The 27987-nt window shown below is 30.3% G+C and overlaps 3 protein-coding genes and 1 long non-coding RNA gene across 5 annotated transcripts; 2 read left to right on the plus strand and 2 right to left on the minus strand.

Annotated features, from left to right (window-relative positions):
- Positions 1–23: 23 nt before the first annotated feature.
- LOC139985498 (protein CNPPD1) lies at positions 24–2047 on the minus strand. Its single transcript, XM_071999966.1, has 5 exons — positions 1852–2047; positions 1682–1778; positions 1187–1392; positions 982–1110; positions 24–911 (listed from the first exon to the last, which is right to left on the minus strand). Exons 1-5 carry the CDS (start codon positions 1894–1896, stop codon positions 183–185), a joined length of 1206 nt encoding a protein of 401 aa, XP_071856067.1. The 5' UTR covers positions 1897–2047; the 3' UTR covers positions 24–182.
- A 225-nt stretch (positions 2048–2272) lies between these two features.
- Positions 2273–9282, plus strand: LOC139985496 (actin-binding protein IPP). Its single transcript, XM_071999964.1, has 7 exons — positions 2273–2714; positions 3051–3579; positions 3688–3853; positions 4624–4970; positions 5091–5437; positions 5519–5739; positions 5810–9282. Exons 1-7 carry the CDS (start codon positions 2645–2647, stop codon positions 6044–6046), a joined length of 1917 nt encoding a protein of 638 aa, XP_071856065.1. The 5' UTR covers positions 2273–2644; the 3' UTR covers positions 6047–9282.
- On the minus strand, positions 8509–16433 carry Sf3b1 (splicing factor 3B subunit 1). 2 transcript variants are annotated; one of them, XM_071999956.1, is made up of 19 exons: positions 16273–16433; positions 15815–15993; positions 15648–15734; positions 15422–15548; positions 13362–13441; positions 13093–13260; positions 12797–13013; positions 12308–12712; positions 11773–12236; positions 11336–11693; positions 10968–11260; positions 10772–10897; positions 10472–10693; positions 10205–10387; positions 9926–10114; positions 9662–9837; positions 9308–9580; positions 9007–9223; positions 8509–8940 (listed from the first exon to the last, which is right to left on the minus strand). In XM_071999956.1, the coding sequence occupies exons 1-19, from the start codon at positions 16298–16300 to the stop codon at positions 8782–8784; spliced, it is 3951 nt and encodes a 1316-aa protein (XP_071856057.1). In that variant the 5' UTR covers positions 16301–16433; the 3' UTR covers positions 8509–8781. The 2 variants fall into 2 exon arrangements, with proteins under 2 accessions (XP_071856057.1, XP_071856058.1); XM_071999957.1 differs by lacking the exons at positions 15422–15548; positions 15648–15734; positions 15815–15993; positions 16273–16433 and adding an exon at positions 13764–14694.
- Positions 16434–16903: 470 nt separating this feature from the next.
- LOC139998518 (uncharacterized) lies at positions 16904–20396 on the plus strand. The gene is made up of 4 exons (XR_011803312.1): positions 16904–17491; positions 17590–17660; positions 17740–17891; positions 18008–20396. It is a non-coding gene; the product is annotated as an uncharacterized lncRNA (long non-coding RNA).
- The last annotated feature ends 7591 nt before the right edge of the window (positions 20397–27987 follow it).

The raw sequence follows: 27987 nt of genomic DNA on the forward strand, positions 1-27987 counted from the left end.
AATTAAGAAAAAAATAATGCCTCCATATTTCATATTCTTTATTGAAAAAATGATTTGTTAGTAAAGAAATTTTTTTTGTCAGTTACAGGTTAGTAAAAAAAATATATATATACCTTTTTTGAAAACTCTTCTAATATAGACAATATATCCTGTTAAATTTTTAAGATTTTGATATGTGATGTTCAGTGCTGATGATCGAGTGTCAATTTTGTAACGTAGTTCGCGTAATATCTCCAGTCGTGCAGAAGAATTTCCAAATCAATCCCCAATATTTGTTTCCAAAATTTTATAAAAGGTTCGTCTGACATAGTGATGTCGAATAAAAATTTTGTTGTCACTGACGTGTCTGCATATTCGGTTTTATCATTTGCTGTACGCAATGTTTTTGTCGATTCTAGACCTGAATATTCCGGTAGCCATATCATCATAGAATTTAACCACCATTTCCAATTTGCATCAATAGCCTCGTTTATTGTAATATATTCACAATTTTCTTGAGATTGATTGCAACTTAAGGACGTATATATAAAATCATCAGTTAAAATATCTTCTGATGAAATACTTTCAATTTCAATTGGCAATGAGGTTATATCCATTACTGGATTAAAATCTGTTTTCATATCTGTAGAATTATTTATTTGTCTTGGACTAAGTACTGTCCCTGGAAGGTAGCTCGCAACTAAGGCAGAGCCTAAAAGAGTAATTACTCCTGCAGTATATGTTGCCAAACAAATGGTTGATATATTTACTACAACTTGTGCTATTGCTATTAATTGTGTTGAATTCATTAGACAAGTTAATTCTGTATATGAAAACCAGCCTCTTTTCTGTGCTTCTCTGTAAGCTACATCTTTCTCTAATTTCTGTAGTCTTTCCCAAAATTCTTGATTATGAACAAAAACAGTCCAATCCTGTATAATTGGTAAGATTTCTTATTAATAACATACATCATAAATTCAGTAGTATATTTAATTTACTTACAATAGCTTTGAGAAAGTCTTTTTCTAGCTGATTTATTTGTAATATAGTCAGATCACCTGATAGTGCCCACTCAGTATTGAAAACTTCATCATCTTCTCCTTCGTCGTTTAAAAATTTACTAGCCACCATCTGTAGAATAAAAAACAATATATTTTATAATAATCCTCAATAGTTAATTTAATCTTATTTGAGGCAAATATAATACCAAAGAAACAAGGAAGAGCTCAGAAGGTGCCACTTGTTGAAGATATTCTGGATTACAATCTTTCAATCTTTCCAAGTACAGTAATGCTAAAACAAGGGAACATGGCGAAACACATGCATTTCTAGATATTCTGCTAGCTTCTTCCACATCTAATCTTTCAAGTGTATAACCACCTTTTACTTCAGTAAACAACTCTGCTGCCAATTCTAAGAATAAAGTTTAATTACATAATCATTAATGATGAAAGATATTTAATCGTTTGTGTAATATTATTAAAATGTAAAAGTTTTGCTTATGTTACAACAATTTATAGATATATGTCAAATAGCTAAAATATAATAATATATAGCTTATAAGAAAATAATACATTATTTTTTACTTAAATAACTTTTTAAAACTATTATATTAAACTAATTAGAAATTATACAATTTAATTAATGTAATTTAAGTAGAGCGAACATGCCAATAAATATTTTTAAAATTACTGATACTAACCAGTAACAGGTAAACTGAGGCATTCAGTCACTGGTAATTTCGAATAGTAAAGTGATTTCGATATACGATTTAAAAATTCGTCGTGATTACCAATGGTCTGTAAATAAAAATAAGGTTAGGAAATTTTTGTATTCCTATTCATTAAAAATGTGGTACGAAACTAGTGTTACCTTTAATTTCGATGGGGTTTTCGTTCTCCTTGACATAGTCGACATGTTAAATCACTTATGAAACTAAATTAATATTTTTTTAAGCAATATATGTATATATGAAAAATGGAAACAAGAATTTATAAATGTCGTATTTTAAAGCTATAATACATGAAACCCAATTTTGAGTAGAACAAGATGATTTATATTTCCTGTTCATAATGAATGGAGCTATAAGTAAAATATCATTCGTACCACTACAAATATTGAATTAGCTGATCTGAAAAACATTAAAGTATTTATTTATTGAACATACATATGTAAAATTATATCTGTGTGAGAACAAAGATTAAATAAAATAACAAATTAAATATATATATGTCAATTATGTTTATAGGATAACTCTTATTATATTGTTGGTATAACTGAAAGGCAATGAACTTATAATTGAATTACCAAAATCGAACGACTAGAATGAGTGAATAAGAAGCTTTAATTTTGATATATAGAAATAAGGAAAAAGTCGGTGTTCTTATTCAGTTACAAGTAGAGTATACATGTGTAGTCTTATGTTTAGAAGAAGTTCAAGCTCATGTTATCTTTGTTGATGTTCGTAAATTGTTTCGTAAACGTGTTATATACCGTTCTTATTAGTGATTCTTTTGTAGCTACTTTCATACATTAAATAGGTTATTTGACATATGTCAGATTTCTTATTACCGAATTAGTGAATAATTGGTGGAATCAAGAAAGGGATGAACCAAATAAAGAGCGGTATCAAGCAATAAAAGTACGTGAAAATGTGGTTGTAGTGATGCGTTTAAAAGGGAAAAATAATACAAAATCGTTTCAAAGCGTCTATAAGGTGCTTTCGCGTATATGCCGTAAGTATATACTATATATTATTTTTTAATTAATTGAATTGTTTAAGTCACTGCATTTCCTGAAGTAATATAATTAGTACGTAAATGTAATAAATGAACCTATTCGATTAAAATCTAGTTACCATTATGTGTCATATTTTTTATTTTCCTTATATTAGATTCTAGATGACTTAAATTTTTAATAATATTTAAAAACTAACAATTCCCTATTTTATAATAAATTAATTGTGAATCCAAAATGTACATTGTAAAATTATATAAAATTTGGAAGAATTATTTTTATGAAGTATTCAAATAAAAATTATGATCACACAAAGGAGATAATTGTTTTATTAGGAACTGCAGATAAAGGACAACTTGATAGTTTCATGGCGGATGGTGCAGTGCCACCAATAAAGAATGGCCATAACTGTAATAATATGGGTTTTGCAACACAACCAGTAAAACAAACTTCTGATGTTTCCAATACCGTTTATGCTGTGGGGGAATATGCTCCGAAAGTTTTAAGGAATTTAAATACCCAAAGACTAAAAAATCAGTTTAGTGATGTAGGCCTGGTCGCTGGTGGAAGCATTATTAGAGCACACAGATCGGTTTTGGCAGCAGGAAGTGCTTATTTTAATGCTATGTTCACTGGTGGCTTGGTGGAAGAACAACAGGAATTAGTAGAAATTCATTCAATATCAGCTAATATACTTTCTCTCTTGGTGGATTTTATTTACTCTGGGAATGTTGATATTACCCAGGACAATGTTCAAGAATTATTTGCAGCTGCTGATATGCTAGAATTAGATGAAGTAGTATTTGGTTGCATTACTTACTTGAAACAGCAACTGCATTATTCAAATGCCCTTGGGATTTATAGGTGAGATGAGCAAGACTAAGCAAAATATACATTCTTTAAATTGTAGGTTTGTCAGATATACCTTGATTATTGTAAAAGACTATTTCCTAAAATATTCATATTAAATAGATTTGCAGAAGCTCATAACAGATTAGATCTTTTGGAAACTGCCCTACGCTTTATACAAGTCAATTTTCCTCAAGTATCTCAAGAGGAAGAATTTTTGGATCTGCCAAAAGAACATCTTGTTCATTTTCTCAGTAGTGATTATATTCATATTGATACTGAATTCCAGGTTTGTACTCTTATATAGACTGTTTTTGAACAGGTAGTACAAGTGGGCATGAGTAGAGATTCTCTACAAAAAATCGAAAATATAAAAAAATGACTTTTTGTTTGGGGCTTCGTTTTCCAGAAAATTAAGTTCTAAAATTTTTCGTGTATGCGGGTACTTGTAACACTTTTGACTTAATCGATTGCATTATATGTTAGTATTTTGACCATATTATGAAGGATATTGATTAATACTATATTTTAGCAGAATTAAGACTTATATTAATGAAGAAATTACTGAAATTGTCGTTTATTTTACTATAAAAGAACTGTTACTTTCCGAATCACGGAAGCGTAAACTAATGTCAATAAATTTAGAATCCGTAGTTCAAATGCCCGTGTGGTCCAGTGATAATCCAGTGATGATCCAGTGATGATCCAGTGATGATCCAGTGATGATCCAGTGATCTTGTAGGCCAAGTCACCATTCTACCAAAATCAAGCACGATATTGCTAATCTTTGCATGATCATAAGCACAGGAACGGAGCTATCTAAGTGTGGCAAGTGTTTCACGCACGCAAAGTATTTTCAAATTTAATTTTCTCAGAAACTAAGTCTCAAACAAAATATTATTATTCTATATTTTCGATTTGTTTCTCATAAGGAATCCATCCATATCCGCTTGTACTACCCGTTCCGAAACATCCTGTATATACTCTTGAAAATGTAAACTTAATAGTTTAAATAATAGTAAATATTATTTACATTATGATCTTTTGATATGCTACTAGGTCTTCCAAGCAGCATATAATTGGATTGTTCATGATATACCAGCAAGGAGATGTTACGTATTTGAGATATTAAGTCATATACGTTTACGGCTGTGTTCATTAGCGAGATTGGAACGAGTTATCTTGGAATGTAAAGACGCGAGTCTTATCGTTGCGTTAAGATCTATACAAAAGGATTTAGTATCAAATAAAGGATGTCTTGTGCCTCTTCATGCACAACCTAGACTTTGTGCTAAGAAAAACATTTTAGTGATTGGCGGATTACGGCGTGAACATTCAGCAGGTAGTTGGGGTAGAGCTGCTGAAAGTACTTATGAAACAATCGAAAAATATGATATATTTACCGGGTACATTTCCATCCATACATACTAATTAATATTAATTTGCAGATTAAAAGTAATACATGTTAAATCATTAAACAATAAAATATTACATGTTAAATCATTAAATGATAATATCTTTTATAGTGAATGGAGTAAGGTAACACCTATTGGAATAGGACGAATATTACCAGGAGTCGCATTATTAGATGGTAAAGTTTACGTTGTTGGTGGAGAACTTGAATCATGTATTATTGCTAATTGTGAATGTTACGACCCACGCGATAATGTATGGACTTCGATTGCCTGTATGGAAGAACCTAGGTGTGAATTTGGACTTTGTGCCTTGGATAATAGCTTATATGCATTTGGTGGCTGGGTGGGTGAAGATATTGGTGGGTCGATAGAGATATATGATCCAATAACTAATTCTTGGACACTTGATGGGCAACTTCCTAAACCGAGATTCAGTATGGGAGTAGTTGCTTATGAAGGTGAATGAATTTAATTATAGAAAGAATCTTTTGTTTTTGAATTAAGATATAGAATATGATTTTATATTTTAACATATTTAGGATTAATGTATGTAGTCGGTGGTTGTACGCATAGTAACAGGCATAGTCAAGATTTAATGAGTTACAATCCAGTAACAAGAGAATGGACTCATTTAGCTCCAATGCTTACTGCGCGTTCACAAATGGGAATTACTATTCTTGATGGGTATATTTACGTTGTCGGTGGTACTAATAAAAATCAAGAAGTTTTAACGGCCGTTGAACGATATTCCTTTGAAAAGGTGATTAATTTTTTTTATATATTATAATGTTGCTATTTAAATCTTTATTATAATATTATTCTTATTCTAGAACAAATGGAGTACCGTTGCGCCTATGAATATGGGTAGATCATACCCTGCAATTGCGGCAGCCGATAATAGGCTTTATGTTATAGGAGGTGAACAGTGTCAGGAAATCAATTTTTTTCGGACGCAAATTACAATTTCGACAGTTGAATGTTACGATCCTCATTCAAATAAATGGCACGAATGTGCTTCGTTGCCGACAAGTAGAGGTGAAGCATCGGCAATCGTTGCACCCTTTTGATTGAAATTTTTTTTCGATCATATCACTCTAATCACATGCGTTTCCTTTTGAATTTCATAACGATATTTCAACATTTATTAAAAACTTCTTAAACGTATATATGATATCAAGTGAGAAACATGTTTTTTGACTATCTTCGTTTACGTCGTATATACAAACGTGCAAAATCAAACATACATAATCTTCGATGTATTTTTTTATAGATTACAATTTTAACAGTTGAGACAGAATTTTTCCTAACGAACATAAGATGCAACAGGATTTGAAAAAAAAAAGAGAAATGTTCCACTATAATACTACAGTGCTATTTTCTGTATCCGCGATATTAAATTACGTATGCTGATTTTCAAAAAAGAATTTATTATATATATTTAATAATGAAAGTAGTTGAAACTGACTTCCATATATTTTAAAAATTCCTTAGCGTAATAAAAATCTTATTAATTGTAGAAGTGACTGAAAGAGACAGCCTTCACATTCTATGGTCATTTACCAAAGTTATTAAGAATATGAAATATGATATTCTATTGTAAATTTTATCACACTACAACGAGAGATAAATGGAGAATATATTTCCATGTAGTATGTGTGAAATGAAACGTTCTTAGTCCAAAAGAATGCAAGTGAGATATATTTAGTTTTCATCAAAAATTGTATGTTACAGTTACACGTGCTTGAGATATTTATTGATTTTTTCTCTATAAATATTTTTTACAATAATCATGTACGTATATTTCGTTACTTATTTACTTTTTACAGCATAAGTAGAGATAAATACTTAATACTTAATGATATTATGCTCTTAATTAATATTTTAAACAATTATGGAGAGGTATCCTATAAATTGCGAAGTCATGTTTTATAGAATCACATGTAATTTTCATAAGTTAAGAAATTGCATCTTATGTTAATAAGTTTTATTAACAAACTTGATTGCAGTTAGTTTTTTGTAAAGAGTGTCTCGTATTATATACAAATTAAAATTGGAAGCATCCGTTTAATGTATCGTAAAATTCGTACAAACTTGAGATGATACAAAAAAGAAAAAGAAAACTAACAAGGGGTTACTTGTCACATTTATATATTGCTTTTTACAAATTCATGCATATGAATAAGTACTTAGCCTGAAATTTTTATAAAGTGTACATGTTGTATCAGTGTGATTCTATAATCAGCTCCTCTTAGCGTTTTCATGACAGAAACAGCTTCTGTTACATCAGTTAATAGTTCCATGTACTTCTTATACCAAAGTTCTGTTTAACAAATGATTTATACAAGATGTTATTACGAAATAATTGATATAATAGTAATTCGTATTAAGTTTTAATTTGTTATACTGTTTTAGTTGGTTGTTCTTCTTATATTAGTCTTCTATTGTGTTTATGGTTATGTTTTAATAAATACAAAACTTTAAACGCTTTGTCAAAAACTGTTTTGAAATAACAATATTCGTTGAAAAGAATTGTTTAAAATTCATTAAAACGAAGATTATTATCTTAATTTTATAAACGGTATATACTTTTTAATGTGTATTATGTGTTTCTCATAATCAATTATTTTTTTATAATGAAATATTGTAGAAGAAAGTCTAGTTTTACTTACTTTGTCACATTTATAAATGATATATTCATTCTTATTATACTAATTTACGGATATATGTATACGTTATTAAAAGTGCTATTTGATAAAAAGATGGCCTTTATATATAATTTAACTATGTTAACGATATTAAGAGCTTAGCTTTTAAATTTTGCTTGATTTCCAATTTGAAAGTATATACAATAATAATATGCATAAAATATATATTGCACCTTTGTCAGAACCGAACTTAAAGGAATTGTATTGAATTCATAAATAGTTGAGAAATATCATGAATACAGTGATGTATGTGTATGTATATGTACACATATATGCTTCATGCCAATTTAAAAAAATCTATTTGGAGGTACAGACATTTCACACGCAATTTTTATACAAAAAATATTATGATAAATGTTTCATAGATAAGAAGCAGATATTATGTAAAACAAACACGACTGTATTCTCTAATGATATTTAAAAATTGTAATATAAATACATAAGTTCAGTATGTGAATGTTTTACACAATATATACTATAAAATATTAAACTGTCTTAAAAATTATAAATAAATATTTAAAGATAAATTGCCACTAGTCTCATTTAGTAGTTTAACAAATTAAGTTTAAAAATAAAATATTGAAAAAAAATCAAGTTAGTGTTTTCATTATGATATTGTTTTCATGAAGAATACAGTTCATTTTGTTTTATTTTTATGTAAATATACAATTATATGAACTTTCCTAACATTGTAAATGAAGAAAATATATCTTACATAAAATTAAAATAATCATATTTCTCTTTTTCTACAATATAATAAAATTTCAGGGAACGACTAAATAAATATTGAAGCGATATAATGCTTCGAAATAAATTCAATATCGTTTAGAATACGAAATATTTTATTTATATACGGACTGACAAATATCTCTTTTTATGCAAATTTATAATCAGAATCAATTTTTAATTTAGAAGAATTTATATATAATTTGTTTAAGTTCAAGAAATAAATACTGTTGTCTATATCTTTTGCGTCACATTTAAGAACATACAATTATTTTAGCTGGTTTATAAACAATAATAAGCGAAGGATGCTAATTTCTACGGAGATTATATAAATGTATGATACAACATCTCTTACATATACTTTAAAATCATTACAAAACATAGTCCAATTCGTATCTAATATACTGATTCTTTGGATCATTCATAATTCGAGGATAACCAGCTACAAGAGCATCTTGTCCACCTATATAAAGAGAATTATAAATTTTCCAATATACATCTCGTACTTTTCGTGCCGGATGGAATAATCCCTGTAAAAACATTATGAAAATATCTATTATATTAATATCTTGAATACAATGTGTTGAATGATTTACCTGCAAAGTGTATTGTAGTATTTTAATTGGCCCAAGAGCAACACGCAAACCATCTACAGCGTCCATAAATGCTTGCACCAAGTGAGGTGAAGTTTCAAAAACATTGGGCCATACGTGATTCAATAAATGTATCAATGCATCTTCACAACCAAATCCGTAAACACCCAGTGCCATGTGTTTAATAGCAGCACATGCAGTTTGCCTGTGCACTAAATCTCTGTATAACGTTATATTAATCTGGATTATTATATAATTATTTCTAATTTAAAACATTAAGATTTTGTATAAATACTCTTTTTACCTGTCCATGAGTGCATCTTCTAATAGTGGGCTAACAGCATAAATGTAATCTTTTCCCATTTCTCCGATATATTCAAACAAAAAGGATAAGGACTTTAATACACCATTTTGTACGTTCAGTTCCGGTACTCTATACTCATTCATCAAAGCAGGAAGTACCGTAAATGGACTACAGGTTTCAGCTACAATAGCTATAGCTACTGTAGTGCATACACGATTTTGACGTTCCTGTACCTTTAAGTTATTCAAGAGGGTTGCTAATACATCGTGAGGTCTGCACAGAAAAAGATAAAAAGTTTAAAATGATGTTAAAACGTAATATATTATAAATCCTCTATGTTTAGTTTATACTTACCCTATTGCTTTGGCAATATAACCAAATGTATTTACTGTAGCTCTTCGAATCGCTTTTTTGTGAGCTTTGAGCAATTCTAAAAGTTCAAAGCATATTCTCATCCATTCTCTGGCGGATACATACTCGGGTCCTCTGTCTGCGATTCTACCTACGAGATCAATACAATTTTCTTGTACCTAAACAGAAAAGTTCGGGTATAAATAATTTATATTTTTTAAGATTTTTTAATGTATACGTAAATATATTTGTATAAATAATGCAGACCTTTTCATGCCTGTTCTTCAGAATAGGAGTAAGACGTGGTAGTAAGTCTTTAATAGGTGGTGTCATTTTTGTCATCCCTATGACATTTACAATAGCTTTCAATGCGCCCAAAATGCTTCCTAATACCTCAGGGTATTCTTCTCCTAAATATTCATAAAGAACGACACCTAAATGACCCATTAGTTTTTCCTATAAACAAATAAGTATGATTTTATACTACCAAAATTTAGGTTTATAAAATTTTAATAAAATTTATGCCTGTATGGAATATGAATTTACCTCTTGACAAGTTTTCATGACAACGGCAATTCGTGATATCAAGTCGGCAGCTTGTTGTCTTACTTTTGCAGATTTATTGTTCAATCTCCACAAAATTGTTCCACAAATTTGTGGGAGGTACGCTTTCACTCTTTTTCCTAATGTATTCACAATAGTTCCAAAACCATTCAACATTACAACATCCTGTTAAATATAACAAATATAATAAATTCTTTATAATATATGTAAAACTTGAAATTGTTTATAAAGATTATAAATATTACAAACCTCAGTTGTTTGTTCCTGGAAAGCATATAAAATACCGTCAATGAGTTGTTCTTCCAAACGAGAATCAACATCCGCGGCTCCCAAATTTCCCATTATTTTTTCAATGGTTTCCATAACCATCTTCCTATACTGTTCGTTTTCATCTTTTAAATCATCTACCACACGATTTATAATTTCTGATGCACCAACTTTATTTGCGATTTCTACAGTTGTGTCAACAAGCTATAAAATTAAGATTTATAAAATTTATGCTTTCTGTAATTATTGTAAGTATGCTTATTAATATTATGTAATATATACTTGTCTGTAATTTCTACGATCTAAAGCCATTCGATGGTTCCAAAAATGCTTGAAGAAATGTGGGAGGATTTCATCTTTAATGTATTGTGCTTCTACACCATCTGTTCCACAACATTGTTTCACTACCTACATTATATTGTAATGTAATTGTAATGTATTTAACATGTTATAACTTATTATAACTTAAGGTACTTACTTTCAGAACAATCTTTTTCATTTCTTCATCAGGAGATTGAAATTCACGAATAAGAATTAACATCACCTCACGAGTATAATAATTGGCATATTCGGCGTCCATAAGAGGAATTAAATAACCAATAGCCTTTAAGAATGCAGCAAGACCTTTTCCTCTATGTGTACGAATACCTTTCCAAAGCGGTTTTAGAACAGAGTCAAAGCTCTCAATACCATATGGTGTGGCTGCTTCTGCCAATGCAGCAATTGCTAAAGCAGTGATAGTACGAACTTTCTGTTGCTCATCAACGAGACCTATCAATTAATCAGTGACCTCTGATTATCTTTTGAAATTTTATTTAATAACCCTAAAAAGTAGTTTTACATTACCATGTTCTATAATTTCAACCAAACTCTTCAAATGTGGTAATATAGCACATCCCATAAGAATAGCAATCTGTTGTACAATTTTTATACCCGTGTGACGAGCTTGCCATGACTTTTTGCTGCGACACACGGCTTTAAGAAATGGAAGCAAAGAAGGAATTCCTAGAGCTGATGCAACCACAGCGAATGCTCTGGCTGTCGTGTTACGAACGTATTCATCAATATTATCAATATCTGGTCTCATAGTAGAGATCATTGTTGCTAAACCAGCTGCTTTAGCCAAATTAGAGATAATTTCTCTACCTTCGACACGAGCATAGTAATCTTCATCAATAAGTAAAGGTTCAATAACGACCAAAATCTAAAAATAAATCATATTTTTACATTTATCAACGTTAAGAGAAAATTGTTAAAATATTATATACAGCGTATAAACTTACCTTATGTACGTAGGGTCTAACCAAATCATCCAGTTTATAAAGAATACGATCAATAACTTTCACAAGAAGATGACGTTCTTGATCTTCAAGTGTAGGAGACATAAGAAGAGGGAGTATCTGATTAAATAAAGGACCCGCACCAAATTCTCTTGCTTTATCTGTAATTTGTCTCAGAGCAGCTTTCCTCATTGGTGGTGTGCCATTTTTAATTTTTAATAGTAGCTTCATTATCTTTCTTTCTTTCTGTTCTTCAGGACTAAGTGTTTCTTCATCAACATCGACCAATAACTTATCAAAATATTGTGCGTCTTCTGGTTTCATAAAAGGCAAATTTCCTTTTGGTTGATTGTCTACGAATTTCGCAGTTTTATCTTCAGTTTGAATGAAAAATCCTTGTGGTGTGCCCGCAATAGGCGTCGGTGTAGCAGTGAGCTTCCTTGCAGGTGTGCGAATTGGAATATATCCTATATTATAAAAGATATAATTAAATATTTCTCAATCATAATTTTAAAAATCATTATTTTGCATGATTTACCCGCAGGTGGTTGCAAAACTTTATATCCAGGTGGGAACAGGGCATCCAGTTCATCGTCTGAGAGTGGTCTATTTCTCTCATCGATTTCTCGTTCCCAACGATATGCTTGAAGCTGTTCTGGTGTCATTGACATTAAATGTCCTGGTGTTGGAGTTGCTAATCCCATAGCTTTAGGTCCCGTTGGTGTTACACCACTAGGTGTTAAAATTGAAGTTTGATGTGGTGTAGTAAGAGGAGTTGCTGGTGTTTGTGGCGTCATAGACCCAGGTGTCTGATTCGAAGGTGTTTCATCCCATCGACTTCGACGTTTGCTAGCAGAAGGTGTTGGTGTCTCCTGAATTAAATCTCCTGCAACTCGATCTGTTCTTGGAGTCTCTGCCCAACCACTGCTATGACCAGGTGTTTCTAATATATAAAACAAACTTATTATTTAACTATTTATTCCTGATTTGTTATCTATCTTCTTAATAAAGTATACTTTATATTTACCGCGTTCAGTTTTTGGCGTCTCATCCCAACGATTTCTACGACTTGAAACAGTTTTTTCATGAGAAGGAGTTTCTCTACCAGGAGTAGCTGCACCAGGCGTTGCATGTCCTGGAGTAGCATCCCACATTCTTGTACTTACGCCTGGTGTTGCACCAGGAGTTTCTCCACCTTTACCATGACCAGGCGTTTCATCCCACCTAATTGCAGCAGGTGTTACCTAATAACATTTTAAAAGGTAATAATTTTTATTATTTCCCACATGTTAAAATTAGTTTCAGAAGTATCTATTTACTTACATCTGCATTGTCCCATGATGTTGGTGTTGCAGTTGTACCAGATGGTTTTTTAGGTGTTGGAGCATCATCTGTTTGGTCCCAACGACCTCTTTTCTTAGGTGCAGGTTTAGGTTCACCATTTGCTTTTAATGTTCCCTCTTTGGCTTTTTCTGCTAATTTTTTTCTTAACTGTACATACAAATATTATGTGAATATCTTAAATATCTTAAATATTTTTTACTTAAACATTAATGAAAAAGATGATCGTGTTAAAATTGCTGATCATATACCTCAGTTTCTTCTCCTTTCAATAACTGTTCCCGCATAATCACGGTATATGTCCTAGAACCGATGTCTGGCGTCTTACCACCTGTAATCAGGAACCAAAAGTCACGCAGAGCGTAACCATTAGTTATTTGTTCAATGAATGCTTAAATTTTCAAAAACTTCTGAACATACCTAGCGATATTATAATGATATTTATTGTTAAAATGCCCCTAGAATATTTTAGTATATTCTAAGTAAACTACTGAATTGACTCCCATTTCCACGTTGCATATATCATCAAATTAAGTGACAATAAAAATGTTTTACAGAAGTAAATGTAACAACAAATCGTAAATAAACTATCGCGTTAATTACGCAACGGGTTTGAGAGAGTTGCAACAGCAGATGGCATATAGCATACGTACGTGAAAATTTGGTGCCATAGGGAGCACTGTCCTGCTCATGTCTTCCACATCGAAAAATACTTTAGCCATCTAAAAATCAACTCATTCTTGTTATTAATAATATTTGCACACCAACCACTCATACTATGTTTCAATATTTATGTTCTCACGAGAAATGTGTGATACAATGAGAATTTATCGACCCATATGTGTTATACGTGTAAGCAATCAAAACAGTAAATAAAAAGTATGTGAAAAAGGAAACTCATGAAAACATATTAAATTATAATTGAATATAAAAAAAAGTCTCATTGTATCATTTATACGACGTGACTGTAATGCTCTGTGACAATTCAATCTCGCTTAACCTTCGACATAGTATCCTCGGTAAGCAGATGATTCCAAATGTGCAGACCGTCACTAAGATTGGAAAAAAATGTAAACATTAGTATTTATTTGAAAGAATCACATTCACTCTTTTCACTCAAGCCAGTCTGTCTTATTTATTTCTTAACCCTTCCACAATCTAAGCATGAAAAATTTTTAAATCTGTTAACTGTTATAATAACCGAGATAAATATTCTGAACCCAAATATTTTAGGAAATAACTGTGTAAGCAACATATAATCTGTAACTTCACTAATTTAGATCTGATTATAATTAGCTGACTATATATACTAAAAGTATAGTTTTATTTGTGCCTTTTATAAACTTATATAAAAACAATATAAAACATAATATTTTTGATACCTGAAACAACTTCTATCTCAGTTATTATAATTAGTAATACTATAGCAACAGAAACATATTGCTCGATGTGTATTCATTAAAACAGACTAGATAAATATACTAATATTTGTTAATATTGAAAATAACTTTTGTTGTAATATATTTATATTTAATGTCTTCTTTGAACATCTATATACATGTCTATCTATCTAATATAAAATTTTGTGAAACATTCAATTACTTTATGTCTGGGATGATATGTATAATAAACGAATTAAATCATATTACGAATAAATGAAAATAAAATTTTCATATATTTGCTTATAAATTATTTAAAACATGTTAAGTTATGTTACTAATTATTTGGAAAATTAAACAACATAATTGTATATAAGTTTAAGTTCATCTTTTACATTATATTACTTTCTAATAAAGATAAAAATGATAAAAAACAGACATTGGTAGTATGGTCATTCAGTTATTGAAACTTGTGATACTTTATAATCAAGTTTGTAGTACCATTAAATGATTTAAAAAAAAGTCAACTTGACTATTTAATAATTTGGAACAAAATAATAATATCTATTAAATTAAATTTCATTTTTGCTACATTAAAATTCAAGTTGACTTCTTTCCAGATATAGAAATATATTTAAAATGACCTTAATTTTTTTATAAACTGCAGTGATAGAAGCTTTATTGTGCACATATTTTGTTGCAATATAATTAGCAGTTATATACACTAAGTGATCTTAGTCTTAAAAAAGAAAAATTATATTTAACTCTATTAATTAATTAATCTTCATTATTATTTAGTATATAATTATTATTTTTTTACTCATTATATTGCTCCAAAATATCAACAAGAATAATAATATATAAACACACTTAATATCTAATTACCTGTTTTGTTTTCAAATTGCTTAACTTAAGAAGAAAAAAATACCAACCTTCTGCAAAAGGATCGACACGCTCAGGCGATATAATCATTCTTCGTCTCTTTTGCCTATATTCATCTTCTCTGTCAGCTATGGTGGGTCGTCGTCTATCCGCAAAAGGATCGTAATCCTTTTCACTCTGGAGCATAAAAAAATTAAACATTATTAAATTAAAATTATTAATACCATTAGCAACATTAATAATAATGAGAATAATATTGTTTTCAAAATATTATACCTGTGCAACATCGTTGAGTAATGCTGCTGGTGCAGTATAGCCTGGTCTTTTATTAGTACTAAAAGTTGTTGGTTCATAGTCCTCATCCTTAAAAAAAAATAATACAATTCATAACTTATTATTATGTTACAATAAAAAACAACCATTATGGTAAAAAATGAAATTACCTCAATCTCATCATTGGCTGCAATAGATGTAACATAGCCTTCATATTTATTATTACTTCCATCGTAAATATCTTGATCATAAAAACCAGTCTTTCCTAACCCTACTTGGTCCTTTTCAGTAGATGCATTTTGAATCTCTTTTTTCTTTGACTGTATTTCTCGTATTTGTGCTTCAATATCTATACAGATCAATATAAATACAAATTATATTAAATTTACTAAGAATGTAACACAATGCAAAGCTAGAATAACTAAGATTAACTATTAGCAAATGAATGCTTAAATATCAAATTTGCTTGTGTTGTTTCTTATTACTGAATCTAATCAAAGGAATTTAGATAAGGATTTGTAAATATTCGGTAATTAAATTACATAAATGAATAGAGTCGCAGATAATAATTTAAAATAAAATATAATTCCAATCCTAAATACCAGAATTTAATTTATGATAAACGAACCTTCATGCGTTCTGGGAATGGAATCCATCGTTCAGCATCAAAATTTTACAGAAAAATATCCTCCAGAACATGAAAAAGATTCACCACAGAACCAAATCCCGTTTTCTTTACCAATCTTTATATTGGTAATGTTATAAGATGGCACACTATCAATTATTTCCAAATCATAAAAGAGCGTTTACATGAGTATTCAATTTAAGATTAGCAAAATGTTCAATAAAATTTGTTGTTTTATCTAATTCGGAAGACGAAATCATAAAAGTTCACAAATTAATCCTCTTTGTTTTTGTTACTAATGAAAATTTGTATGAATATTGAAATACTATCGCCTTTTAGCCGTGGAAAGGTGGAACTAATCCCTATTGCAGTCTTTGTCGCACATTATCGCAATTCTTGTCTAACTCAAGTACGTATATCTGTCCTTGTCGCACAATATTGCGATCTTTATCTACGTACAAGTTATGTGCTGTCATCTATCCTTACTGTTCCTATCCAGTCCTTCTATTCAGGTGCTGTTACTTTTGTATCAAATAGATGGTAGCATATGCCTCTTCTGTAGACAAGGAACGCAATAGTGTGCGACAAAGATAGATATATATACTGGTGTTAGATACAGACAGCAATAGTGATTAGTTTCACTTTTTCGCCGCTACGTGGTGATAGGGTTTCAACGTTCAAGTGTCTATAAAGCGAGCAAATTTTCGTTATTAAGAAAAAGAAACTGATTAAGAGAATTACCTTGTGGAATGTGACTTTTGTGATCCCGTCTTCCAAATTAGATCCTCATCTTTTTTTTTATACGTCATCTGATCCGCAAGATACATGAATAAAAATTTATAAATTCCTTCCAAATATTGAATCACTTTAAGTAGACTATTTTAAAAAGCTGTGCCTTCAAATATATTTTTATACATGCAATGATGTTTGTGGGAGTTATAAACGTATATAAAAAGAGAGTACATGTATATAGATGGAGTTTACATCTGACTTTGAACGAATTAGAGTACTAAGAATATATAATTCGTATGGATCAATGAATCAAACATCTTTTAAAGAATCATTCGTTTGTAATTTAAGATACAGTCCCATTTAATTAACTGTTTTTACTACATTATCATGTTTTTCAACAATCGCAATATACACGGAAATTTGTTATATTTGATTCGATATTTTTCTTTATTTGTTCGATATTTTACTTTGTGTATACGTTGCGCTCGCGGTAATTACAAAGAAATTATACAAAAATAATAATACTAATATCACTATTATAGTAAGAATATTTAAACGTAGCCTAATGCAAATTATTTGCTATTTCAGACGCACATGTAATATGATACAAAGCAAATATTTAGGCTGTGCTACTTTACAATACAACTAGATAATACAAGGTAAACAATGCACGAAAATCATTATCAACAAGTGTTTACTGATAAAGTAAAATTTACTGCAATTATATCATTTCGCAAGAAGAAAAAGAAAAAGAAAAAATACGATGTTTTCTTGATATTTAAACGTATTTAATACTTTAGTTATTTTTAATACGATTGAAAAATTGGTCCGATAATATATCAACGATAATCTGGTAATTTATCAAAACTAAGCACCCCATGTTCTACAAGGTATTTATTATGATTTTTATCGCATTATCTTTGTAAATTTAATTACGCCTCTGTTGCTGTGATTTATTATCGAATCCTCTGATATATATATTACATTTACTATCTTTCTATTGCAGACACGTTCTTAGAAGTACCTAGTTTTTATTTCATTTTACAAGTTCTGCAATATTTATTGCTCAAGGAATGGAGGACCTACGTGAAAGTCTTAAAGTAACCACGATGGTCATTAAGAAGCAGGATTATCATCTATTTGTCACTCAAACATTTCTTAGTCATTTCTTTACATTTAAATTCTTTCATCTAACTTTAGAAATATTGATAACCGAAGTATTTATATTTTATAAACATGTTATTCTAAAATCTTATCAAATTTATCGTTCAGTCTCATAAAATGAGTAATACGTGGTTTTCCGATGCAATCCTAAACGATGAGAAGTATTACGTAAATACGTTTTCCGATCCTTTTAATATATGTATATATATGCATGTATTTTATCCAATTAACGAATTTCGAATTGGTAACTGATTGTGAGTTTCTTGTCTTAAGCAGCTGTAGGAAATTTTGATTTATTTTTCTCTTTTCTCCTACAGGTGTAATGCATAATCAGATGAAACATAGTTTACCATAAATATTTCCCATACTGATAACGGTTCTATTTGGGAACATTTTGTATGTGTTCTTTCATTACTTATTGTATAAACTGTGGCTGACGCAAACCGGAAAAAGATTGGTTTAGCTTGTACAAATAATGCACAAGATTAATAAAACAATCCAAAAGGATAAAATAACAGAATGTAATTAAGAAAATCTTTGCAGCTCAGGCAGGTGACCGTTTCTTATCGTTCGATGCAAATTATAAATTTTCCATTATAACTGGCAGTTTGATTATGGATTGGATAAATATTAACTCATGACGCCGAAAAAATGTATTTGAAATAATCATGTGAACAAGTAGAAGATTTTAACTTCTTATTTCGTAGTACAAGATAAAAATTGCAGTACAAATCGACCTAAAAAATGTGTCAATATTAACTTGGGATAAATGCGTCATCTATGACTTCAAGAGAATATGCACGAAAATCGCGCTTTCTCACATACTTCGGCAAACGATGACGTCAAGATTCGGCTGAAAACAGATTCCTCTGTGTTTTTGAGGATTTTCGGATTACCCGATTTCGTTTAATGTAACGTTTAATGAATTCTTGAAGTTTTCCTTTCTACGGAGCAACGCTTCGAAGTAATTTCGATAGAAAATCAAAGATCATGCGGTATATTAAAATCCATTTATAACTGCAAATGTCAATATGTTGCATTATCGTCGATCATTAAAGCAAATAGTTCGTTAAGCTGAAGAGAAGCCATTAATAGTAGGCTGTTATCGAATGTCCATTTCCGCGGGTGTGGTTTATCAGTGAGACATTAGATGAGGTTAAAAATAGAAAGTACTTTGTCATGATACATAGGTATATACAACCGATGTATAACTTCAGTATATGCTATGATATTATCTATATCCGAAGATATTGGAAAGATATAGAGATCAAATATACATCCATACGTATACATACAAATTGGCTCGCAAAGGTATTCGTACATTTACCATGGAAAATTTTCATGTGCGTGTCATGTGCATTATATAAAACATTCTGAAATTGTATTAACGCTGTGATGAGACACGACTGATATGACTATATCGGCAAAACTCAAATCCAATTTGAAAATATACATGCATACGCAGAAGTTGCAAGGTATTTACTGTAAACTTATATTTAGTGAAAACTTAGTATTATGAATAATTAGTAGAATAATTAGTAGTAATTAGTAGAAAATCTTAAGCATATTATAATAACTATTAAAATGAATGACTGCCTGTTCAAATATTTTTGTGTCTGCAAAATGTATACATCTTGCAACTTCTATATACGTTTACAAAAAACTCGAAGAAAGGAATTACAAAAGTTAAAAATTCTATCAAATAATAGTTATTAATAATCATAATACTTGGGCATCGTTACAGTGCCAATAAAATTTTGAAATGTTTCGTTTAACACAAGTGATAATGTTCATGAGAAGTGTGCGACTACTGCGAGAGCTACACAGTTGCATTTTTTTACCACTATTTGCATATGTATCGAATAATATGGTAGTGATTTATTAGATTAATTTCCTCAGACAAAATGTTATGTTCATGTAACATTTCACCTCTATAAAGCAACGTGTAAGATATTTTCCTCCCATTACCCGACCTTTTACATATTTTTTCACTGTTTAGTCCCTAATGAGTAAATAAACACGGATTAAGTTGCGATTAATTATATAAAATATACATGAAACCAGGAGGCGAAGAAGGGAATAATAGATCATATCAATTGTTAAGCACAATAATCTCCAATAATAGATTAAGATAAAACGTCTCTTAAAATTGTATCGATAGTATCAATTAATATTGTATAATACAAAATGTACTCTCTTCTTCTAAAAATAAAATTCGAAGGATTATATTATTTATTAATTTCAATCGCGTTCACGTTATCAGGCTTTACGCTTCGCTTTCGTAATATCAAATTTTTCTAATTATATTTAAAGATACTAACAAATACATAGTACGAAATTTCATGTACCTGAATCTAATTAACTTGAACATAATAAATACAATGATAAATATTAATAGAAAATTTGAAGGTGCAAAATTGCGTAGAACGTGTTTAATATAAGAAAATATATAAAATATGAAATAACGTAGTGCTTTGCGTAATAGTAGTTGATGGGTAATACAATTTTTTGTCAATTTGTACTGTACTTTTTCAGTTATATTTTTAAAAATATGAATCTCTGTAAAAAGCTGCAGTTTGATAATAACCAGTATTTCTGTAGCCACTGTTTGGACGAAATCTTTATGTTTGTAAAGTGATTACTATGAGAAAAGGAAGAACACTCGTTATGGATAATTTTAGCGATGCATGATTCATATAACACAGCTGATTATAGTTGATATCTGCAAACTTTCCGATTAGTTGATTTCTGCTAATCATACTGTTGTATAAAGATGGCATAAAAAGTGAATACATATTTCCTTGAAAAAAAGCAAGTAATGACTTTGTTATCGTTCAACAATGGAAACTGATAACACCCAAGTTCAAGAGAGAAATCTAGCGACGTATACTTACTGGTGATTCTTTCCTTGATTGCGTAAAAAAATGAAAATCAAGGGAAGCAAAATCATTAAAGTTATCTACCTCTTTAATTGACTGTCCGCTATCTCTATCGTTCCTTGAAATTTTCATTTACACGGTGTTCTACTATGTTAATTGCCGATAGGTTGAAGTCCTACAGTCTAGAAAAATAATATACTTTCAAAGAAAATCTCGCTGAACCACGAGGCTTATTCATATGTATAATATAGATAATTGATTCAGATTTCTTTCAAATTTTACCATATATAGGAATCGATTGATCGAACGTATCCACTGGCCGGCTTCTTTTTCATCTTATAAAAAATTTATTAAAAATTTCAGCTACTTTCGTCAGCCAACTGTTATGTTTTATGGTTTCATGAATTTATTTGTCTCTCAACTATTTTCAATATGAATATGAATATGAACATGAATATGAATGTGAACATAAATATGAATATGAATATGAATATAAAATTGATGCAATGAATGAAAAATAATGAATTTATGTAATGAAGTTGAGAGATTAATAAATGTAATGTGGAGCCGCATATGATTCATCTTGCCCTTTTGATAAATTGTAATGAATAACTCGAAGAATAATACGAATGATTACCAAGAGAACAGCCAGATAATTTTTTCTTTCGAATGTATTTTCTTTGATTTTTTTAATAACATATTACGATAACGGTTTAATAATAACAATATATCTTTTTTTTATTGTTGTTTCGTTTTCTCTACTCGGTCTCGTATTGCGTTTTTTTCTAGATACTTGTAACTTTTATCTGAATGTGAAGTGGCTAATCGAGTCTGCGGTCTTTCAGATCACATGAACGCGATAAAATTAACCGGATGAGAATTTATCAAGTATGAAATTTCGATAGATCGAGAAATTTATTTTGAGCGATATTTTCGGTAGAGTACCTGGAATATGTACATATTCGGGTCATTCCTAATCCGATAAGAAATGTCAATAATTAGTATCGACTGAGGAAACTTACACTTGTATAATTTATGTGGTGAACAGAATAGTAGATGTACGAACTAAAATTAGAGCCAGAAAAGTAAAAACCATTGGCTTCTTAATCAATAATTATTTATATCATCGATTGTAAAGATTATCGAAATGGATTATTCTATAATAATTTAGCTTGTTTTTTTACTCCAATGTTTATTATTTAATATTTGTATTAACATACTCTGTGCAATTCAGATAAAAATGGTATTTTGGTAAAATGAAGAATCAAATTGCAGCGTAATTGAAGAGCTTTCTAATAAAAGAGTTTGTAGGTATCTTCTAGCCAAACAGTTAAATTATTTTAAATTTCAATTATTTTGTAAATATAAAATAGCAAACAAAGTTTTCCAAGAAGTTCTTTATAAGTTCTTTACGAGCTTCTTTATAATTATCAATTTAAAGGTATAATAAAAAAGAAAGCTTAAAGCTAATATTAAAAAATTATAGCTAAGACCTTGAATGTAATTTGGTCAATTTACCATTTCGTCTTATGGCGAATAAGAAATCTCCTCAATTATAATACACGCAAATTAATTGCGACAGTTTACAATTTTGACAGTTTACATAACTAGATAGCTTTTACTATTGATAGGATTATTCCGAGATTTTCTTGCTATACCATATCTTTTTGTAATGGAAATGATACGTTATAAGTAAGATACACGATGAAACGAACTCTTTGTAACGTAGTTGATAAGTATACGCCGATGGAAATTCCTGGATTTAATTTCACTCTAACGAGATTTTTATGTACATCGGCAGAACTTGGAAAGGGAAAAATAAGATGAACCGTAATATCTGATGACCGTTCGATACAAAAAAAAAAGAAATTAATATTTCATTTCTCTTACAGAGAGCACAACCACAGGTGAAAAACATGATAAATCATATTTCTCGTCTTTTATAAATGAGCAATATTAAAATTGAATAGGTTGCTAAACAATTCCATATCAAAGCTGTGTTTGCGTTTGATTTTGGTATTAAATATGTGTTTTTCTTATCCTCTTACATACTTAAGACGTATTAATAACAGCAGTTACATGTAGATTCCTATTAATTTAATTGAAGCAACATGACAATTACACAAACATTATTTAATTCTTAAAAATCACTGTGACTTCAAAAGACTTATAAGCATCATCAAATATATGAGATCACTCACTTCTTCAAATGTGTATTTCGCATTAAAATATAACTTTTTAGCCACAAAATAACATAAAAGTTATGGAAACTAAGGAAGATAGTTTTATTATATTTTTTGTCTTTTCATCTTCATATACAGGCATGCAAGAGTATTTAAACGTTCATTGTGGAAAACTTGTACATTTAAAAATTTCATTAGCACTATATTGAGACAAGATTGTCATAATTACATTACCGATTATACGTAGTTGAACACTCCATGGCGTTAATTTAAATTGAATGCCTTGCAATGCCTTTATTTTTTCATTATCTTATTATAAATCTGTTAATTCGTCTGTTAATTCTTCTGTGATCGTATGTGGCTTACAATGTAAGATACTAAACAAAGTCAAAATTAAACTTTTGCAACAATCGTAACGAGTAGATATATTAATCCTTATGATAGGCAGTGTATACTGGTAAAATTTAAACCCAATCTAAAAGTTTATATAAAAGTTACAAGACATTTATTGCAAATATATATCCAATAAAAAAATTAAAGTATTATATACGTGTTAAAAATGGTCCCAATATGGGATATCTGAAGATATGTTGAATATCTTGCCCTAATTATCTATAACGACGAGGCAAATGATAAACACCGTATCGTAAAAAAATTAAGCTACTCGTCGGTTTCATCAGAAAGCTTGAAGCAATCATTATTACCTTGGTCATAGAGCGACGTTAACTATGCAATTTTTCTTTCGCTCGGTCCCATCAACGGAAACTAATCATCGGACGATCGAAGAGTTGCTACCATCAATTTGTAAACAAATTCTCACAACCGTGAGCCATCGTTGCATCGAATTTAATATCACAGCCTGGCATTACCATGCACAGCGTGCTTCTTTATATTTTTCAACACATCCAAGTAACTGGTAAATATAGCGCCGCATGGAACGATCGGACTTTTGTTGTACCGTTTCAATGGGCTGCTTCGTTAATTCGACGTGCATGTTCATCAGATACCTATCGTCGATTCTTCTTTTAAAAACGTTTTCTGAAAAATTCTTCTCTCTTCCCTTTTTCAGAATGAATTTTTGTGAAATTTTCGATAATGGCGAATTTTGCTTGTTCCTTTTATTCGGATTATTTTTCATCCGTCCTCGAACGAGGTCGATGAGACTCGTTCGAGTTACGAGGTTTATTGTTAGATCGGGGCGTATTATTAATTCAGCCATCGTTCCAGATACGACATTAAGGAAGAATGAAATGAGTTTCTCTGTTTTTTTTTTTTTTCTTTTTTTTTTAACTTAACTTCATTTATCGGTAGGTATACATCGTAGGATTAAATTGTTCGGATAACTGGACTGTTCGCGTAATAGTTCACTGTGTTTTTCTATGGCTTATAATTTTTCTTTCTTATTATAAGCGTTGACTGTAGTCAGTCACGAAAATATCTGTACACTCTTTAAAGTAGAATAACTGTTCGAAAATTGGACCAAACGACTTGAGCTTTCTTGACAAGCCAGAAGGATTAGTACCAGATAATGTGTAAAAGAAATATTGGAAAAACTTAAACAACACATTTCGGACATTTATGTCACTTATATGCATACTGAAAGTTTTTTCGAAATCGGTTAACGTCACTATAAATTTGCAGTTTTTCGCGAGTTTTAGCCTGTAACTGCAATAAATTTGAAGAATATTTTCGTGACTGACTGTACACGCGATGACTAATAGAATTTGAAACATACAAAACTGCGTTGGAGGCTTCGTTTTTTGAGAAAATCGAGTTTAAAAATTTGTGAGGTATACCTAAATTCGTTTGATTCTCAGCTAGACAGGAGTAGATCTATAATTGATGAATTATATTACATATGGGAATATATATAAAAAATGTAGAATAAAATCTTTTCATCTGAAGTCTCATTTTTCGATAAAATCTACGTCTACTTGGACTAATTTTTGGCTAACATATCTAAACTTTATTTTCCCCAAAACGAGAGTGTAAACAACAAAATTTTATTCTTCATTTTCAGTTTATTTATATAGAATAATTTCCTATCAGTTGTCCATTCCTGTCCAGCTGACAATTGGTCAAATTCACGCAACCTGTTCCTCGTAAATTTTCAAATTTAATTTTCTCAAACACGAAGCCTCCGACGCACTTTTGTTATTTGTGATTTTCGTCTTGCGTATGAATGAATAACCATTTGAATCATCATTATGTATTTTCTTCGTGATAATATTTGAAGAAGAACAAACTCATTTTTACATCGTTTTTAAATGTTCCAAATAATCGAAAATTATCTGTTTTAACGAGTGTTCTTCAATTACTGTAGTGTTTACGCGACTGGGGTAAGTCAACAATGGTTTAGATTTGGTTCTAGTAAGCGGCCTATGGATGAAGCAAGTGGCACTGCGGCGAGTTCGATTCTTTCCGCGCCAAACGAGATACGCAATCAACTGGTAGATAGAGTACTCGGTGTTTACAATGCTTTTAAGACGCACCTTGTAAGCAAATATGCAGCGAAGGCCATGGTAACAGAAGCGCAATGAATCTATTTTCATTTCGCATATGTTATGCGTTTGCGCGTGCTATGAAACCTAATAATAAAATTGAAGAAAGACAATGAAGCTCGTTGAAATGGTTGGCAAACATCGGCATGCCTTCATTGATAGAATGGAATCAATCGCATTATACGAAAGTGATAGAACCTCTCCTCTCTTTGTGCGCGTATCTTGAGAAATTAAAAAGAAATCGATTCTTTTCTATGTACAGATTAGATTACCCCAAGTGCAAAACCTAATTCATCGATCTTCTGTTAGACATAAATGAAAGATCTCTGTTTTTTAATTAATTTCTCAAGCTATCGAGCTTCTACATTTATTTCGAAAATATCAGCAGCAAGAGTAGATTACACGTACACGCTAGACGTTGAAAACAAAAGTGGACGAATCCCAGTTACTCGACAAATCGAGTAATTTATTAAAAATGTCTAAAAAAACGTGAGCATAAATTATTCAATGCAACTACCGATTTCATTATGTTATCTTTGTTTTAAAAAAAAGAACGAGTTTCTCCACTTTTAATTAATTAATCCTCACGATTAATATAGCTTATTGCAATAAGTTAATAACGTAAACTTGCATCGAGAAAAGATATGGCTTAGTTCACCTTTGCCCTCGGTGCCTCGTATAAATTCAAATTGAAACGTTAAAAGAAACGTGAAAGTAAAAATGCACAGAATGCGCGTAATATGCAGACATATATACGAAACAAGCAAAGTACAGTACCCGTCGTGATATTTAGTAGCTGAAACAAATCTTTGCGTCTTTAGTTCTGTTCATAGAAATATCAATTTGCATAAACATCTACCCAGGTCTAAATATAACTTATTCTTATACGTATATTCTAATATGATCTATTTTTAATCAAGAATTTTTAAGGCGCTTCAAAATTATTACTTGCGAGTTGATACCGAATGGAAACTAACGTTTGCAGAAAATATGCTGTTAACGTGCAACAACTTATCTGACAGGTGCATAAGTTATTGTTAATGATCGGACGTATACAGTGCATCAGCGTAGAATGTTTCGCACGCCGTCCCGCAAACAAACTGATTTAGACGGTGTACGTGAGCGTCGTGCGAGATGAAAACGGGCCACGGCGAAATTAGCATGAGAAAACGTTCTGAAGCGGGATTGAAATGTACTGTCCGACGAGTGTAAGTCAATGTGACGAGGAGAATCAGCGGTTGTCGAGGAACGAGATGTCATGCGTATGCAGTATCTTTCTATCAAGGTGATATGTTCTGCGTATGTACATTTTCGAAATGCAGAATGTGTAAGAAAAAGGAAAAGCGTAACTGAATATAGTATGACCAAGATTAATGATAGATACGATATTTCTGCTTAACTTTAAATGGAAATGTTCAGTTGACATCACTATGTAGTCCTTGCATTGTTGGTCTTTATTATATTTAAATTTTCCTGCAGCCATTTCTTCTTAGAATGGATTAAAATAAAAGAGAGAATTAATAATGGACAAATGATCAAATTCCTTCGCTTTATAGAGGACTATCGTGCAGATGATTGTATTTTCGGATAATTCGAGAAAATAAGTTAAACCGAAGGATTTTATTAAATATATAAGTAACGATCTCATTTTTATTTTTTAACTTTAAGTTAATATCGATGTTGTATTTTTCTCTGTGTTACGTTAATCTGTACGCGTGTACGTTAATTTCTCCATGGTCCTTTGAATATTTACGTATAACGTCTTTAATTTTCAAAACACCCGTGATTTATATTGGATCATTATCATTAAAAACTGATTGAAAGTGCATACATAATTTTTATAAATAACTGAAAACGTGATACCTAAGCAAAGAATTCTTCTATTCGCCAAATATTATACTAAGTAGGTATTATACATTCTGTGGATTTCAAGGATTTCCAATTTTCTATGAATACACAAACATCCACGAACCATATAAAATATTCTAAAAATTTCCATATATTTTTAGTTTCGATTAAAATAAGAGAGACGTAGAGGATTTAATCCTTTGCATAGTAAAGCAGAATAAACGTATAACTGTGAGTATTTTAAAAACCTGTTTTATTTTAATTTTTCTCCAATTATCATTATTTTATTATCAGTTTCACGTTGACCAATAACCATAAGCGATATACGGTCGATATACCATTTAATTCCTTAGCAATAAAATGCTTCTCGATAATGTAGTATTAGCGACAATATGTCCAGTTTAGAATGTC

This window comes from Bombus fervidus, chromosome 3 (assembly GCF_041682495.2).
Source record: "Bombus fervidus isolate BK054 chromosome 3, iyBomFerv1, whole genome shotgun sequence".
NCBI lineage: Eukaryota > Metazoa > Arthropoda > Insecta > Hymenoptera > Apidae > Bombus > Bombus fervidus.

Excerpts from the sequence above, each read along its gene's own strand:
- LOC139985498 (XM_071999966.1), bottom strand. The coding sequence starts at position 1,896 with ATGTCGACTATGTCAAGGAGAACGAAAACCCCATCGAAATTAAAG. Across the intron at positions 1,111-1,186 it reads AGCTCTTCCTTGTTTCTTTG|ATGGTGGCTAGTAAATTTTT; the intron begins GTATTATATTTG and ends TTTATTCTACAG. Across the intron at positions 912-981 it reads AAGACTTTCTCAAAGCTATT|GATTGGACTGTTTTTGTTCA; the intron begins GTAAGTAAATTA and ends CCAATTATACAG.
- LOC139985496 (XM_071999964.1), top strand. The coding sequence starts at position 2,645 with ATGCGTTTAAAAGGGAAAAATAATACAAAATCGTTTCAAAGCGTCTAT. Across the intron at positions 3,580-3,687 it reads AATGCCCTTGGGATTTATAG|ATTTGCAGAAGCTCATAACA; the intron begins GTGAGATGAGCA and ends CATATTAAATAG. Across the intron at positions 3,854-4,623 it reads ATATTGATACTGAATTCCAG|GTCTTCCAAGCAGCATATAA; the intron begins GTTTGTACTCTT and ends ATATGCTACTAG.
- Sf3b1 (XM_071999956.1), bottom strand. The coding sequence starts at position 16,300 with ATGGATTCCATTCCCAGAACGCATGAAG. Across the intron at positions 15,994-16,272 it reads CATTCCCAGAACGCATGAAG|ATATTGAAGCACAAATACGA; the intron begins GTTCGTTTATCA and ends TGATCTGTATAG. Across the intron at positions 13,261-13,361 it reads TGAAAGGAGAAGAAACTGAG|TTAAGAAAAAAATTAGCAGA; the intron begins GTATATGATCAG and ends TTGTATGTACAG.